The sequence below is a fragment of the Aegilops tauschii genome, chromosome 5 (genome assembly GCF_002575655.3).
Source record: "Aegilops tauschii subsp. strangulata cultivar AL8/78 chromosome 5, Aet v6.0, whole genome shotgun sequence".
NCBI lineage: Eukaryota > Viridiplantae > Streptophyta > Magnoliopsida > Poales > Poaceae > Aegilops > Aegilops tauschii.
In genome coordinates, this window is record NC_053039.3 from 473,430,826 (window position 1) to 473,447,425 (window position 16,600).

Consider the following 16,600-nt stretch of genomic DNA (forward strand, 5'->3'; position numbering starts at 1 on the left):
CAAAATCAATATCAACCCACTGGATCAAGCCGAAGGGTAATGTGGCAGGAACGCTACGCGGACGAGAGCCATCCCTTTCCCACCCCTAGAAAACTCGGCGTCAGAGAACAGAGGCAGTGGCTGGTCCAAGCGCCGACACAAGATCCAAGCGGGCGAGTTGTTCGCGGACGGACGGAGGATGCGTGCGCCGAGTACCCAAGGTGGTGGCCGGTGGCGGGGCACAAGTCACCCCTCGCCCAACCCAAGTGCACCGCACAGTGGCGCCCGCTGCCCTCCCTCCTGTGCAGATCCCCTATCCTGTCCCTCTGCGCCCGGCGAACATGCGTGTGCTCCTCCTCCCCCTCTTCTCCGCCTCCTGTCCCATGATCCTTCTGCCTTCCCCTAACCCGCCGTTAGACTAATCCACGCTCGTGATGATGCCTTGTGGGAGAGATGTAGAATGGATCTCGATGGGATCCACTCGCACAGTGCACTGAACATTGCCCCAATGATCGTCGGGCTTTGGTTCGGCCCGAATCTGATTGGGTGCCCCTCATGGATCCCTTGATGGCCCTGGCTAGCTCCCCCTCCCAATCATACGGAGGACCTCTGTTTTCTTCAATTGTTTTTGCGCTGGATCGCAATTCTGTTCGTTGGGTGCGCGCTCTTGGCCCCTTGTAGGCTTTTGTTGCTGTTTCCTGCGTGCATTATTGTGGGGCCATGCTAAGCCTTTGGATCTGTGGTGGATGCGAGAGTTTGGCCGATGCTGCTGCTGCTGCTGACACTTCCGCGTGCATAGTTTATGTAGCATCTCTCGTTATTTCTTACGTCGAATCAACGGGGCACATAATTGGTGTCAAGCCACTGTGAGCCGGACTGTGTGGTGGCGTTTGCACCAAATGTTGGATATTGCAGTTTTGTCTCGTCGATGGAAATCAGACTCGCTTCCGATTTGAGTGATTTGAAATCTCGCTCACCAAACCTTGCCCTAACTATCCTTGTCTAGGTGTAGGTTGCGTCACCACTCGTCTCGCTGCCCCACCTGAGGCTGAGAGGATTATGATGACCACACGGGAATATGGAGCACGCATTTTTTTTAATGTTGGTAGGAGTTCTACCAAATTCATTGATCAGTAAGGAGTAAAAACAGTACAGAAGGGTGCCCAATAAAAAACGAAGAAAGCACCTAAGAAAGGGTGCTAAAAGAGGAAAAAACAAGGCAACAAATCAGCCTGGGTCGAAGGGGATCCCTACTCCTGCCATGTTCCAGATTCTAATTTCCTCCTAAATTCTCCTCACCAGCAATGCTAGTATCCATCCGCTTGTTGTCGAACAGCCGTCTGTTTCGTTCGCACCATATTTCCCAAGAGATTAGGTGAAGAAGAGACAAGGTGCCTTTCCTTTTTGCGATCGGTGCTTTCTGCCAGCAGCTTTGCATCCATCCTCCAACGCTGTGCAGTTCCATCCAGGAGATTGGCCGCAATGATGGCAAGGCAGCCGCAGCCGCGATCAAGTCCCAAGCCTTCCTTGCCCACGGGCATTCCACAAGAAGATGGAAGGCAGTTTCCAGATTTCTCCGACACAAAGGACAGAAATAGTTGTTCTCCCATCCGCGCCACAGCAACACATCGGCCGTCAAAATTTTCCCTAGCGTGGCCGTCCATAGAAAGAATCTACACTTGCCCGGTGCCCACGCCGCCCAAATGTGCTTAGCGCCCTCCATGGACATCGAGCCCAAGAATTGTAGCTGGTAGGCAGATCTTGCACTGTAAGCAGCGTCGGGGTTGAAACGCCACTCAATGGTGTCCGGCTGACCAGGTGTAAGGGTGATGTTCTCAAGCTGCGCAGCAAGAGAAACAAGCTGATGCACCATCATTTCGGTCAAGCCTTGAGCCAGGTCCGACATCCATCGCTCATTAGTCATGGCATCCTTGACAGTACGATTTTTCCTGATTGAGACCTTGTACAGGTTTGGTGCAACTGTCCTTGGGCAGAGTCCATTCAACCATCGATCATGCCAGAACCGTGCAATGCAACCGTCCTGCAGCGTGACGCTTGTGGCCATGTGGAAGAGAGCACGATCCGACGCATCACATGGCAGTTCCAGGCCGACCCATGGTCTCGACTGATCCTTCCAGGACATCCATAACCATCGGATGCGAAGGGCACGACCGAATTTTTCCAGGTCCATAACCCCAAGGCCACCCAGGGTTTTAGGGCGCGCCAGAGCCTGCCAGTTAACTCTGCACTTCCCGCCATTACACGAGTTCTCCCCGCTCCATAGCCACGCGCGACAGATCTGAATAAGCCGTTTGAGGACCCACGCTGGTAATTTGTGAACCGTCATCATGTAAATAGCAATAGATGACAAGGCGGCATTGAGAAGAACCAGGCGGCCACCCTTGGCCATCAATCCCCCTTTCCAGGTCGCTGTTTTGTTGCCAAATTTATGCAGCCATGGGTCCAGATCAATTTTGCGGACACGTTTTAGTGCTAGTGGCATTCCTAGATACACACATGGAAAGGCCTTCAGTGGAACGCCAAGGGGTTGCAAGATGGTTTGCAAGTCCAGGTTCGCACATCGGATCGGTAATGCTGAGCTTTTGGCCGTATTAGTGCGTAACCCTGAAACCTCCCCGAAGAAATCAAGCAGGAGCTTTATCATCCTCGCATCAGAAGCCGAAGGCCGCATAAAAAGCGCCACATCGTCGGCATAGAACGCGCATCTCATCACTTGCCTGCGGCCCGGAAACTTGGATATTAGTTGGCCTTCCGTCGCCCACCGCAGAATCCGCTGAAGTGGATCCATGGAAAGGATGAAGAGGAACGGGGACAACGGGTCCCCTTGCCGCAGACCTTTCCCATGGTGTATTAACTCGGACCATGAACCATTGATCATCACCTGCGAGGTGGATGTTCTCAGCACTCAGCAGCATAGCAATCCACTCACGCCACCTTGGCCCAAAGCCGCGTGCCTTCAGCATGTCCAGAAGGTAGGTCCAGGAAACAGAATCAAATGCTTTGGCAATGTCAAACTTTAGTAGTAGCAAAGCCGGTCTCTTGTTCTCATGAAAAGGAGCGCGCCATGTTTTGCACATAGAGAAAATTCTCCTGAATGCTGCGATTTTTTATGAACGCGCTTTGCAAGGCGTCTGCGGATCATAGTTCCGTCACTGTGAGACTGATTTCCAGTCGTGTCAAAAGAAAAGGCTTTCAGTGGCGTCAGCGTGATAATAATTAATAAAGTGATCACATGATGTGAACCACTTGGGACAGCGAACAGTGTAGTCAGTAGCCATGCACTCTGCTGGCACGTTTTGACTTTGATGCTAGAGCTGTCCGCGTCTTCAAACAAAAAAATGGGACCACTCCCTCCCTTCCTAAATATTTGTCTTTTTAGAGATTTTAAATGGACCACCACATACGGATGTATATAGACATATTTTAGAGTGTAGATTCACTCATTTTGCTCCATATGTAGTCATTTGTTGAAATCTCTAGAAAGACAAATATTTAGAAACGGAGGGAGTCGACTGGAACTAAATTTAGGAGGTAATAGCACCACAGGTCTCTGTACTTGCACAGCATGTGATGATTTAATTCTTCTATTTGTAAAGGTGGACTGTATAGTCCCTGAACTTGCAGCAGATGACCAAGTTTGGTCCCGGGCCAATCACGTACAGCCAAGTGGACGAGCTGGTCAGCGCGGCACTTTTTGCACTTAGGCCCCTACCGGTTTCCTGTATCTACCCTGCAGTACTCTTTTGTTATACTATCAAGTCCTTCTTTACTGATGCAGGAAATGCGCATTTTGCCATGGACGGAAACAATCTATGAGTTGACGCATGTGAGAAATCGTACATTACTATTTTTCTGAAGCACCGCATATTGAATATTTTGTGGTGGGAAAGCAAAGCCCTCATGTTACTACAATATATATTTCATCTTTCAGTTTTATATTTGGCTGATTTTTTAATGATCATCTAATTCAAGGAATTATAGTTGTATTCATGCAGAAATTGGTATTACAGTTTTTCTCTCGTTGAATATTGCACATGTTTTTTTTTGTCCAACATGATCATATATTTTAATCCAAGGGGAATGAAACTTAATCGCTGATTTATTTTTTATTTTTCATGCTCATGTCTATGGGTTAGATTTTATAGTTAACTCTTACCAATGAACATTATATAATGGAAAATGATTAATTTTTATTATTCTGAATCTCATATATAAATTATGAGTTCTATTCCTGTCCATCTATTAAGAAACACAAGTAGTGTTTTATGAAGAATAATCTGGCTCAGAACTTATTTTAGAAAAAAATTCTTTGGTGGTCTCTCATTATATACTTGTTCTTTGACTTTTCTCAATTTTTTTGATCCCGCGCTTTCTATTTTCTATGATATAAGTATTGCTCGTGCAAAAAAAATGGCTCATGCATGTACACATGATATGCGTTAGGAGTTATCCTTGGAGTATATATCCTTGTACATTGAAGGATTTATGCATAAATGTTATTTTTTCTAGGAAGAGACCTGCAATGCATGTATTCTAAAAAAATGTGTACCTACCCCTAAAAAACATGTACCTTGTCCGGTTTATACATGTTTCCCTTTTTTCAGTCGGCGCATGTTTTCTTTTTCTTGTGTATGTACTTCCTCCCGTCTCTACATGTTTCTTTTTTAACATGTAACATTTTTTTGAGTTGGCAAGTGTTTCTTATTCTTTTTTAGGGTTCACGTGCTTCCTATTCGTTGTGTACTCCGTCCTGTCTGTACATGTTTCCATTTTAACATGTCCTGATTTTCTCTTGTACTTGTCCGTGCTGGACTTCTTTCTTTTGCGAATCTGTCCGTATTGGACTCAGCTTGTACGTGATAACATAGACTTTTTTCAGAATACAATGCCTCCTTATTTGCATGTACAATACATGTGTTTTTGCCGGGATACAATACATGAGGTTACAAACGTGTAGGTATCCTCTTATACGCCCCCTTGTCTGCACGTGACAACTTCCAAAGTTCCAAAAAAGGCATATACATAATATTTGTATGTAACGTTTGTATCTTTAAATCTTAGCCTTTAACCTCTAAAATTAATGGTTGATATAACTTAATATATGTGGATGAACGCGGTGTCTTATTTGTTTTCTGTCTTAATAATATAATAGATATACGTTGGAATATTCCGAGAGAGATGCGGTGTACTGCAGGGTAGATACATGAAAACAGTAGGGGCCTAAGTGCAAAAAGTGCCGCGCTGACAGCTCGTCCACTTGGCGTCCATTTGGCTGCACATGATTGGCCCAGGACTAAACTTGCTCATCTGCTGCAAGTTCAGGGACTATCCAATCCACTTTTACAAGTAGAAGGACTAAACCATCACATGTTGTGCAAGTACAGGGACATGTGATGCTATTACCTCTAAATTTAGGTCACCCTCGCCCCTCCCGCGCCATCCCTCTAATCCGGCCATGCACCATTTTTTCTGGCAAACCTGTCTAAGATAGGTGATGGGGTAGCCTGTCAGCCTAAGATAGATAATGTGATATCTTCTTTCTTCCCTCCGGCGCTTCCTTCCTTCACATGAAATCGACTAACCCAAATTTCATATTGTATATAGCTATTGCGCAAAAAAAAAAAGAACTGATACCAAAGTTTTGATTTTGCATTTCGAATCAGGCGAATCAAAAAGAAGAACAATTAGCCAACACTAAGCGGGAAAGTAGTTGCGCATTTGCACATGGCCGATGCTCCACCTGCCCAACCGCACTAATAACGTCGTGTCCGTAGTTAATCGACGTCGACCCTTTCGTCAATGGTTTAGTTAAGAGTACGTTTGACCCTATGCGTCATAACAATGGATTAAGTAGTAGTAGTAAACGCAACCACTCTTGCGGCATGATCACTAGCTAGAATGCTCACCACGGCGGACAGTACTCCTGCTGCATTTGGCTGTCCAAGGTAAGCAAAACAGACCACGGGACAGAATGAGTCGGCCGTGATAATGCTAGGCAGGGTCATCTTCTGCGTGGTGATCGCCGCGGCCGTCCTCGCCGTCGTCCTGCTCGCCACCGTCTCCCCTCTCCCCCACCGGTCCACCGCGCGCCCCCGGGGACTCCGCGACATCACGGTGTACATCCATCCGGCGGCGTCAGGTGCCGCGAGGCATAAGCAGGGCGCCGCGCACGGAGACGAAGGGGTGGCGAGGGCGCTGGTGTTCCGCCACCGGATGACGGCGGGGCCGGAGATCACGTCAGCGGCCGTCGGCGCGGCCTCGGGGTTCGTTCTCCCGGGCGAGCGCGGCTCGGCGATGTCGGCGTTCGACACGGTGCACCTGGCGTTCGACGCGCCCGGGCTGTCCGGCAGCCTCTGCGTGGAGGTGGCCAGGGACAAGGAGGCGCTCTGTGTGGTGGGCGGCACGGGCGCGTTCGCGTTCGCGCGCGGGCGCGGCGCCGTCCTGCGCCCGGAGCGGGGGAAGCGGCTGGACGGCGGCGGCGCCGGGACGGCGTTGCGTCTTGAGCTGAGCCTGAGCCTGAGCGTCGCGTCCGCTGGCGCTGGGTAACAACGACTAACAGCTGTGCGTACGAGTCTACGTACAAGATGAGAGCCGATTAGCGTTCCTTCTTCTTTTCCTTTTTGCTGTTTTTGATTCCGCGAGATATATATATTCCCGGAACTGTAAGCCTGTAATGCTAATGCAGCTTTGAGTTGATTGCGTGAGAGTGATACGCCAAACATTGCGTAATCACTAGTTTGTTTCCCCTAAAAAAGAAGAAGTATTTTGAGTGGAGACTGGGAACACGGGTTATGAGTTCATCAGAGTTTCCATACTGATGTTTTTCTTCACCTCTTTGCTCAACGGAGTATGGAACTTCACCGGTTCAAGTTCGTACGTTTTTGCTGTTCGGAAAAAAGAATATCAGGACGGGAGGTCCAGCCCGGGGGGCTCCCTTTTTTAGCACAAAGCGCTTGATTTTATTGGTTAATGATCGCAGGAATACAAACATGGTCATATAGAAGACCAAGCCAAGTGTTCATGGACAAAATTACAAAGGGTAGATTTTTTCTTTTCTTTTTGAAATGGTCACCAGGGGTGAAAGACTCCCCACCTGAAAATATTTCAAAAGCTGCCAAGTGTTACAGGATTACAGTTTGCGAGAGGAGAGGAAATCACGCCACAAGCCGGTGTGCCCCTTTAGAGTTTCCGACTTAAGCTTTAACAGTAGTACTAACATCGACCTCAAGACTTTGGAAGACTTTCTTGTTCCTAGCATCCCAAAATCTTCCAAAGAATGAGGAGGCACATGAAGGCGTTAACCAAGGTAGGCAGAGCATCCGGAAGTGGTGAGCCAAGGAGCATACAAATCGATGAAGAGAGAGAGAGGGTTGATGCCAATAGCCCGCCAAATTTGCGGGGCCGGGCACGAGAAGAAAAGGTGTTCACTGTCCTCCACTGCGTGAGAGCACCTCGGGCAAACATCCGTATCCAGAATATTCTTTTTGTGGAAGTTCCTCCTCGTGTTGAGATGGTCTAGGTAATGAAGCTAGCCGGAAATCATCACTTTCTTTGGCACTAGTGATGGGTCCCAAATAATAGTAAGAATTGGGTCCAGGAGCTGCTTAGTAAGGGCTGCGTATACCCCACTAGTGGAGAAGGTAGCACCGTTTAGCAGCCTTCGAGTGTCCGGAACCTGCGAGAGAGCCAAATCCTGCAACATTGAGTTTAGAGAAGCAAGTTCTGCGATCGCAGTATTGGTTAGTCGAGTACCAAGAGAAAATTCGACCCCATCCTACAATATAGTGGCTACCATGGCATTTGGTCGGGTGTGGTGGGAGAAAAGAGCAGGGTATACTAAAGCCAGGGGTTCTGCCTTCAGCCAACGATCTAACCAAGAAAAGGTGGAGCGACCATCATCGATGGTGCACTGTGAAATCTCGCTCGGGCTCTGCAAATGTTTGAAAATAGTTTTTGCAAGGAAGGAGTTGCTTTTACCATGCCCAATGTGGAGGGGTGAGTAATGTAGGATCCGGTCCTTCCAGGGAAAATTAGAGGAACGTAAAAACTTATAAGCAAAGTTCAGCTGCAGACAAAATTTTATGCACGAAGGTTTTTAACTCCTAGACCACCAATACACACTTCATTCGAGGCAACTAGGCACTTTTCCCCAGAACATGTCTCGTCATTGGACGAGAAGAAGGTACGTCTACGTTTGTCTATAGCTTCCAGAACTTGGATCAGGAGGGAAAAGCAGAGCATGAAGTAGGTAGGGAGGCTGTCCAGGACGACCGAGAGGAGAACCAATTTGCCTCCCTGGGAGAGGAGAAGCGCGCACCAACCCGCAAGATAAGTATCGCAATGGTCAATAACAGGTTGGAAAGTAGAAGGCGGTAGTTTGTGCGGAGAAAGAGGTAGTCTGAGGTACGTTTGTGGGAAAGATGAGATGTCCGTAGCTAGATCCTTGGCCATAGTGGCCGCATCAAGGGGGTCAATATTGAGAGGGATGAAGATTTTAGAGCTACGATTTCCTCGATGACAACTTCATATCCCTTACGTCCTCGTAGCATTACCGTCCACGACATTCAAGCAGTCAGAAAAAAGGTGTAATCTCTGGATATGAATGTAGCCAGATCGGTCATTGGAAGAACTAGGGCCGACGCTCCCAGATATAGTCCTTAATCATCTCGACAGAATGAAACTGCAGCACCAGAGAGCTCCTTGTCGGCGCATCAAGCGCAAGTTGGCTAGATGGCGCCCGCATAGAACGCTCACGGGCCACCACCCATTATGATGCTAGTGCGCAGCTCGATCAACGATTGACCGGCTGATAGTTGAACAGTTGACCAATCAAACATTGACTTTTGGAAACATCAAGAAAAAGAAAGAAAAACACGCAAATTAAAAAACACAAAATTTAATAAATTTTATGAATTCAAAAAAGTTAATGATTTTGAAACTATTTTATGAAAAATAGTTCGTGAATTTCAATAAAAGTTCAGATATTTTGAAAAAAATCAAGATTTTGAAAGAAGTTCATCGATTTTAAAAATAAATTTCACAAATTTGAAGAAAATACATCTATTTTGAACCATTTTATCAATTTTGGAGAAAAAAATATGAATTTAAAAAACGTTCACAATCTAAGAAAAATTTAATGAATTTCAAAAAGAATTAAATTTCAAAACAATTCAAGAATTTAAGAAAAAAGTTCATGCATTTGGCAAAATGCAAAAAGAAAACATAAAAATAAAATGGAAAAGGAAAAAGAAGCCAGGCAACACCAAGAAAACCAGAAATTGGAAACACATAAAAAAACCAGCTGGGAAGCTTCTGGAAGATGCCCAAACTGGTGGGATTTCTGAAAACTGAAGACGATAGATGGTGCCCCCCCCCTCCCGACGCACCCCCACTTTTTTATGTCTTAGAAACAAAAACTAAACTTTTTTTGGTGGGGGTTTGGGTAATCCCTATTTCACGCATTCTGCGTCAAACTAATGTTGTTTGGCACAGGGAGATCAAGCGGTGTTCGAGCTGGGCCGGCTTGCTCAAATGTTTCAATGTCCCCGGTTTTGGGAACCTTCCAGAGGTTCCCTGGCATTTTTTGGTTTTGGGAGTTCTAGAAGGTTTCTGGCCGGCCTTTTCTGTTTATTTTGGTTTTTATATTTCCTTTTTTCTTTTCTTTAATTTCTTTTTAGTTTTTCATTTTGAAATTATTTTTATTTCTTGAAAAAATGTTCAATTTTTTAAAAGTCTTTGTGTTTTAAAGTTGGTTCATAAATAAAAAAAATGTTCATGGTTTTACATGAATATTTGTATTTTTCAATAAATTTCCAGATGATTTGGTTCAAAATTTTCACTTCTTTCAAAAAATGTTCCCTTCATCAGAAAATGTTCAAATGTAGAAAAATCATATTTCAAAAATTGTTCGCAACTGTCCATTTTTTCAGGGGTTCAAAAAATATTCAAGTCGCAAAAAATGTTTGTAAATTTCAAACAATGTTCGTGTTTTTCAAGTTTTATTCAGAATGTTTTTCTTTGAAATGGTCAAAAAGTTCAAATATTGTTCACAAAATTTGAAAAATGTTCATTTTTCCATTTTTTAGGAGTTTCAAAAATTGTTCATGGTTTTCAAAAAATGTTTGTTTTTCAAATTTTCTTTGGGAGATTAAAATAATCTTTGCTTTTCCCAATTTATTGGTGGAATTACAAAAAATGTTCCCATTTCAAATCATTGTTCACCATTTTTTGAAAAATGTTACAGTTTTTAATGATTTGCGTTGCCTTCGAAAAAAATATATTCGCAATTTCAGAAATAGTTTGAATCTGCGTTGGGCTTTGGTTCTTAAGAGTTTGTGTTGTCTTATGATCAGCAAAGCTCGTTAGCTCAGCTGGTTGTGTTACCTTGCCTCTTCGGACGAGATCCTGGGTTGGATAGCCCTAGTGGCGTATTGTTTGTCAAGCTATAAATCATAGCCCGTCGCATACTGCCCAGTCGTATACTGCCCTAGGCGTGCGGGCGACAACCTGTCGCAGAGAGCGACAGATAGGAGCTCCCGCGGGTTTGTGGCAGCAACTGTTGATTTGTTATATAGCGCGCTATGCACGGATAGCTCACATAAGTCTCCCATTGGCCGGCCCAGTATAGCATCATTCCTTATTTTTATTGAGCCTGGTGTTCGTAACCATTTAGAACGGGTTTCCTTTTTTCCGTTTCTGGTTTTCTTCACGATTAAACCGATGAATATTTTTAAACTTCATGAACTATTGACGAATTAAAAAAAAACAATACTTGTGAATTAAAAAAAGTTCTTGCATTCAAAACTGTATGCAAATCTAAAAATATATTCTGAAATTCAAAAATATTCCATAATCAAAAGAAATATTCTTGAATTATAACAATGTTCACACATTAAAAGTTATTCAGGAATTTTAAAAAAGATCATGAGTTTAAAGGTTCCTATTAAATTTTAAAAATGTTCAAGAATTCAAAAAATTCTTGTGAATATTTAAAATGTTCACAAAAGGGAAAATCAAGCAGAAAAAAGAAGCAGGCAAAACAAAGAGTAAAGAAAAATAAACTCCAAGAAGGGAAAAATAGGAAATCGGGAAAAACTGAGTGAACAACAAAACCGGTGCTATACAGTACCACACGCATACAATAACCGTGCAGACACTGCTCCTGGGCCAGCCCACCTCGGTTGCTCGTATTTAGCTTTTAAGGCGCCGATTTCAGAGACGCCCCCTATGTCTCCAATTAAGGGTTACCTCTTGCAAAGGTCAATCTATGAGTTTTTCTCCTTTTCATAGATTCCCTTTTTTTCAAAATATTTTATCTCTTGGTTCGTGCGTCTATATCATGAATCTTTTCACCATTCGATTCCGCGTCTCCAGATTTTCGAACCTAGTTCCATATTAAAAGGTCTCTAAGAATTTTGTTTCCACGAAAACCCCCGGAAAAAACTGATAGAAAAAATCTTAGCCGGAAACATGTTTTTTCACTTGTTTCCCTTTCCGACAGGCACAGTTGTGCTTCTCACGGAAAATTTATGCCTCCTAGGGAAGCAAATATGTGCCTCTCGTGAAACAAAAAGAAAATGTGTTTCTTTTCTTTTTCGAGAAAAGCACAGCTATGCCACCACAAGAATCAAACCTGCGCTTCTTGTGAAAGCAAAAAAAATAGGGTTTTCTTCTATGCCTCTCGTGAAAGTAAATCTGTGCCTCTTCAGCTGTGCCTCTCGCGGAAAAAAATATGTGCCTCCACAAGAAGCAAACTTGTGTCTCTTGTGAAAGCAAAAAAATAAAATATTTTTTTTTCATTTTTGAGAGGCACAACTATACCTTTTTGCGAACAAAATCTGTGACTCTATTGAAAGCAAAAAAAAAAATCACGCGAAAATCGAAAAGCCAAAAAATTGGGAAAGGAACCATCTAAACCCAAAACGTGTATGGAAAAAAAATCCTAAGGGAACGCCCAAAATGTACCATGCGGCCTTGACACGCTCTTAGGCAACCAAAAGTGTCCCTTGAGGGGTTCCCGCAAAAGGTACCCCTTAATTAGTTGCCCCCTCATGTCGAGCGTCCGATGGGCCAAACCATCTCACGGGAGGCTACACCCTTGTTTTTGTTTTCTGTTTTTTTTCATGTTTTTCCTTTTTTACTTCCAAATACTCCAAGGAAATATATTACAAAAAACACTTTGCATAAAAACATTTGTAAAAGAATGTTAACCAAGTATTTGAGATATGTTAAATGTGTATGGAGAATATGTTTCTCATGTATACAAAAAAACAATGTGTATGAAAAAATGCATTGTTCAAGAATTCGTCCGATTAATTATTTAACGTGCCAGTTAATCGCTATTGGTAGGTTGACCGAATCGAATAACACCTATTCATCGTGTTAACTTGTCAGGCCAGATCGTGTTAACCAAGAATATTGTTTTACATAATTGTTCAAGAAAACGCTACTCGTAACCAAGAATATTTTTTGTACAGTTAATCGGTACTCGTAGGGTGACCGAATCGAATAACACCTATTCATCCAGTTATCAGTTTTTTTATACAAAAATCTTTCATTGGAAAAATGTTGAATGATAAGGAGAGAGATGATCTAAGCAATTGCGAGATGGCCAGCGTAGGTACACACAAACGAATCCGTGGAAACCGGAGAAACGCGCCGCCGTAGGTGACAGCAGATGAAAACGCCGACGAGACGGCCTTCCTCCCATGTCTCTCCGTACCGTAGCCGCCCAGCGACGCGCCACTTGGGCATCCTTTCCCGTCGCGACGCACTTGGCGTGTCGGTCGCACAGCGGAAACGTTCGCTGCGTACCACCCGTCACACCGCCCGTGCGGCCTCGCGCCACGTCCGCTTCACTCTCTCCCCGATCATCGCCCGGCTGCTATTATGATTCTGCCCAGCCGCCGCCCCGGCGGAACCTACCAGTGCCACTACCACTACCGGTGCGCCGGTCCAGCCGATTCCGAACGCGAACCAGCCGCCGTCGCCGGTTAACTCCATGGCCATGAGGAACGCGACGCAGCAGGTCGTCCCGAGCCTTCATGCCATTGTCGATCGTGTTAACATGGGACTGATTGCGTCGCTCTGCTTCGTTCTCCAGGGCAGCAAGAAGATCGTGGGCGTGTTGTACAAGGGCGGCGAGCACGCGGCGCAGAACCCGGCTTCGTGGGCTGCGTGGAGAAGCGCTGGGCATCCGCGGCTGGCTCGAGTCGCTGGGCCACCGGTACGTCGTCACCGACGACAAGGACGGCCCCGACTGCGGTCAGTTTGCTTTGATCAACAACACACATCACTTCACTTCCATTACGTTAACAAGTGTCACGCTAACGGATCATGCATGTCATCCTGGGCGCGCGCGAGCAGAGCTGGAGAAGCACATCGGGGACGCGCACGTGCTCGTCACCACGCCGTTCCACCCGGCGTACGTGGGCGCGGACCGGATCGGCCGCGCCAACAACCTGGAGCTGCTCCTCACGGCGGGGATCGGCTCCGACCACAGCGACCTGCCGGCGCCGAGGTCACGGGCAGCAACACCGTGTCGGTGGCGGAGGACCAGCTGATGCGCATCCTCGTCCTCCTGCGCAACTTCCTGCCGGCGCACCGCCAGGCCGTCGGTGGGGAGCGGGACCTCGCCGCCGTCGCGCACCGGGCCTACGACCTGGAGGGCAAGACGGCGCCGGCCGCATCGGGAGGCTGCTGCTCCAGCGCCTCAAGCCCTTCGGCTGCACGCTGCTCTACCACGACCGGCTCCGCGTCGACGCCGCGCTGGAGGAGGAGCTCGGCGCGGCCTTCGAGGAGGAGGTCGACGCCATGCTGCCCAAGTGCGACGTCGTCGTGCTCAACATGCCGCTCACCGACAAGACAAGGTAAGCTGCAGCCAGCGACTGACCGGACATGCATGATGACCAACGATCCATGTTCTTGTCCTTCTAATTGCTTCCCTGTTCTCCTTCCAGGGGCATGTTCGACAAGGAGAAGATCGCCAAGATGAAGAGAGGCGTCATCATCGTGAACAACGCGCGTGGCGCCGTCATGGACACGCAGGCGGTGGCAGACGCTTGCAGAAGCGCACATCGCCGGTAAAAGCACATGAATTCCGGGCTGCTCTCGAACATTACTGCTTAATCCTTGTCCTCTTCTGATGAGGATACGGCCGGTGGCGACGTGTGGTACCCGCAGCCGGCGCCCAAGGACCACCCGTGGAGGTACATGCCCAACAACGCCATGACCCCGCACATCTCCGGCATCACCATCGACGCCCAGGTCAGTCGCAGCTTGCTCTGCTTCCAAGCTCGCTATGCTCATTTGCTTAACTGTGCTTACTGAACATGGTAAACGTTTGACCAGCTGAGATACGCGGTACTTCAAGGGGCAGGACTTCCCGGAGCCCAACTACACTGTCAAGGAAGGCAAGCTCGCCAGCCAGTACCGGTGAAGTGAAGCACGCCTTGCACTTGCAGGGATCGTCGTGTGCCAGTTGCCACAAACTAAATACAGATGCTTGCTCCTTGCAGTGGCCATCAGCCTCTGCCTAAATAAAATGGGATAAAAACTGGTTGCTTTGAGTTGCCATCGCTGTGTATTTGGTTGCAACTATAATCAAGACAAACTGTTGCAGAAATGTTGTGCAGCTCCATTTGTGATGTTGTACTTGCACTGTCATAAAAATATTGCTAAAAGTAAGATAAGATTATGGCAGTGGCGTCTGTATTTACCATAGAACCTCCAACTTCCCATGAACAACCAAACAAGCAGCTATATGTATGTTGGGTCAGAAAGAAGCAACACCAGTAGGAACTCAACCTCTACAAATAGTCTTTCTCTGTATAATAACTTTGCTGAAACAGAGTTTATGGCTAACATGGTTGGACGTACTGCACTAGTCAAACATAGATATTTAACTGAAGATTAATTGACCATGGTTGGTTTGAAATTTGAAGAATGCACTTGCAAGCGGCATAAATTTTTAGATTTTTTTAGACAAACTCGCAAAGCTTTGTTACATCGTCACAATGTTTACAGAGACGAAGAGATGATTTCCGGGTTGGCCTAACCAAACATGACGGCCCACCCCCAAAGTAAATGTATGCTTTAGTAGATTGTGTGCTTCGACATTTGAGTTTCTAACTCATGGCTAAAGATATGTTCCTTAATTTCATGTAAGACAGCTCCATAGGTTGGAAACAACTCAAGCCCAGATTCCTCGATCCGTCAGCTGAAAAACAAAGGTAGATCCACGACGACAACTCAGCCCAACAGAAGGCCCAGACGCAAAAATACTAGCATCGACAAGGGGTTGTGATCCAGTTGGTGTGGAGATGTGTCTCAAAAAAAAGTTGGTGTGGAGATACTAGTCAGGAATGATTCGACAATCAGAATTAAGCTCGGGCTCAACGACAGGTCACTTGTTAGATATAATTCTTTAGGATTACCGAAATAGGATCATTAGACTGGTATTGCACCACTTAAAAACAAATTAATAGAGAGGGGCTCACGAGATCTTACGGGTACAAAGTTTCGTGGCTGTTCGATGCAAGAATGCCGTAGCCCATGATCTCCAGCGATGAGGAGATGGTGGAGGAAGATGAGCAGCAACAATGGCGCCACCTGCCTTGGGGTGGCTGGCAGTGGTAATCAATCTTCTGAGCCCACCTACCGCCCCTTTAGGATCGGTTGTTAGGAGTTTGATTTTTTTTATCTAGTATGTGTGTGTACTTACCCGAGAGGGACACGGCCTCCATCTTTATATATGTGGCGCTAGGTGCATCACGGACCGATCGTTATGGGTGTCTCTGATCAAAGCACAATCGTTAAGAGAGGAGACTTTTTCTCCCATATTTTTGTCACGATTAACAACATCCTGAGATCAACTCCAACAGAATGTTGCCCACTAGCTGCACTAAGTATTAACTGCAGTCGTTACCCTATATATTAGTCACAAGTAGAAACAGTCGGCCACCAATGGGCCATTACATGTAGCATTTATACCAGTGTTGTAGCTATACTTCATGGTGAGGTCGCCACTCTATATAAACCATGGAGGGGAACCAGGCTGAGGGTTCATATCATTTGTAGGCATCCTTATACACAAGAGATAAACCCTCAATAAGAAGTAGGGTATTACCTCCACCGTAGAGGGCCTCAAACTATATAAACCCTTGTGTATGTACATCCATATGCGTTTATGATAGTCTCTACACTCCTAGGGTTGGAAGATGGTTTTGTTCCTCTGTTTTTCTAATGGTGATCTCTCTGTTGAGAATTAGGCGTCGGCCCCTTTATATAAGTTGGTCAGGCGGACCTGCTAGCGTCGGTGGCAAGCGCTACGACTATGAGCACATGCGCTCGTACCAACCACCGTCTTGCACGCTGATGCGCCTCCAATTGCTTGCTCTCTTCCACCAAACTTTTGTGTTTCCTCATGATGATTACCTTTCATGTTTAGTCCCTTTACCTATAGAAACACACTAAAAAAAATTGCGATCTATCGCCTTCATTAGTCATTAGTGGCAATATTAGAGTGATTTTCTTGAAAAATTCAGGATTATCTGGTTTAAACAACGATGTGCTGAGCACAAAATATCACTCATCAAGGAGC

The 16,600-nt window shown here is 45.9% G+C and overlaps 1 protein-coding gene and 1 pseudogene across 1 annotated transcript; both read left to right on the top strand.

The window, feature by feature from the left end:
- The first annotated feature begins 5,767 nt into the window (after positions 1-5,767).
- On the top strand, positions 5,768-6,783 carry LOC109782587 (uncharacterized). Its single transcript, XM_020341205.4, has one exon. It carries the CDS (start codon positions 5,989-5,991, stop codon positions 6,544-6,546), a length of 558 nt encoding a protein of 185 aa, XP_020196794.1. The 5' UTR covers positions 5,768-5,988; the 3' UTR covers positions 6,547-6,783.
- A 6,020-nt stretch (positions 6,784-12,803) lies between these two features.
- Positions 12,804-14,623, top strand: LOC109782600 (formate dehydrogenase 2, mitochondrial-like; annotated as a pseudogene).
- Positions 14,624-16,600: the final 1,977 nt, after the last annotated feature.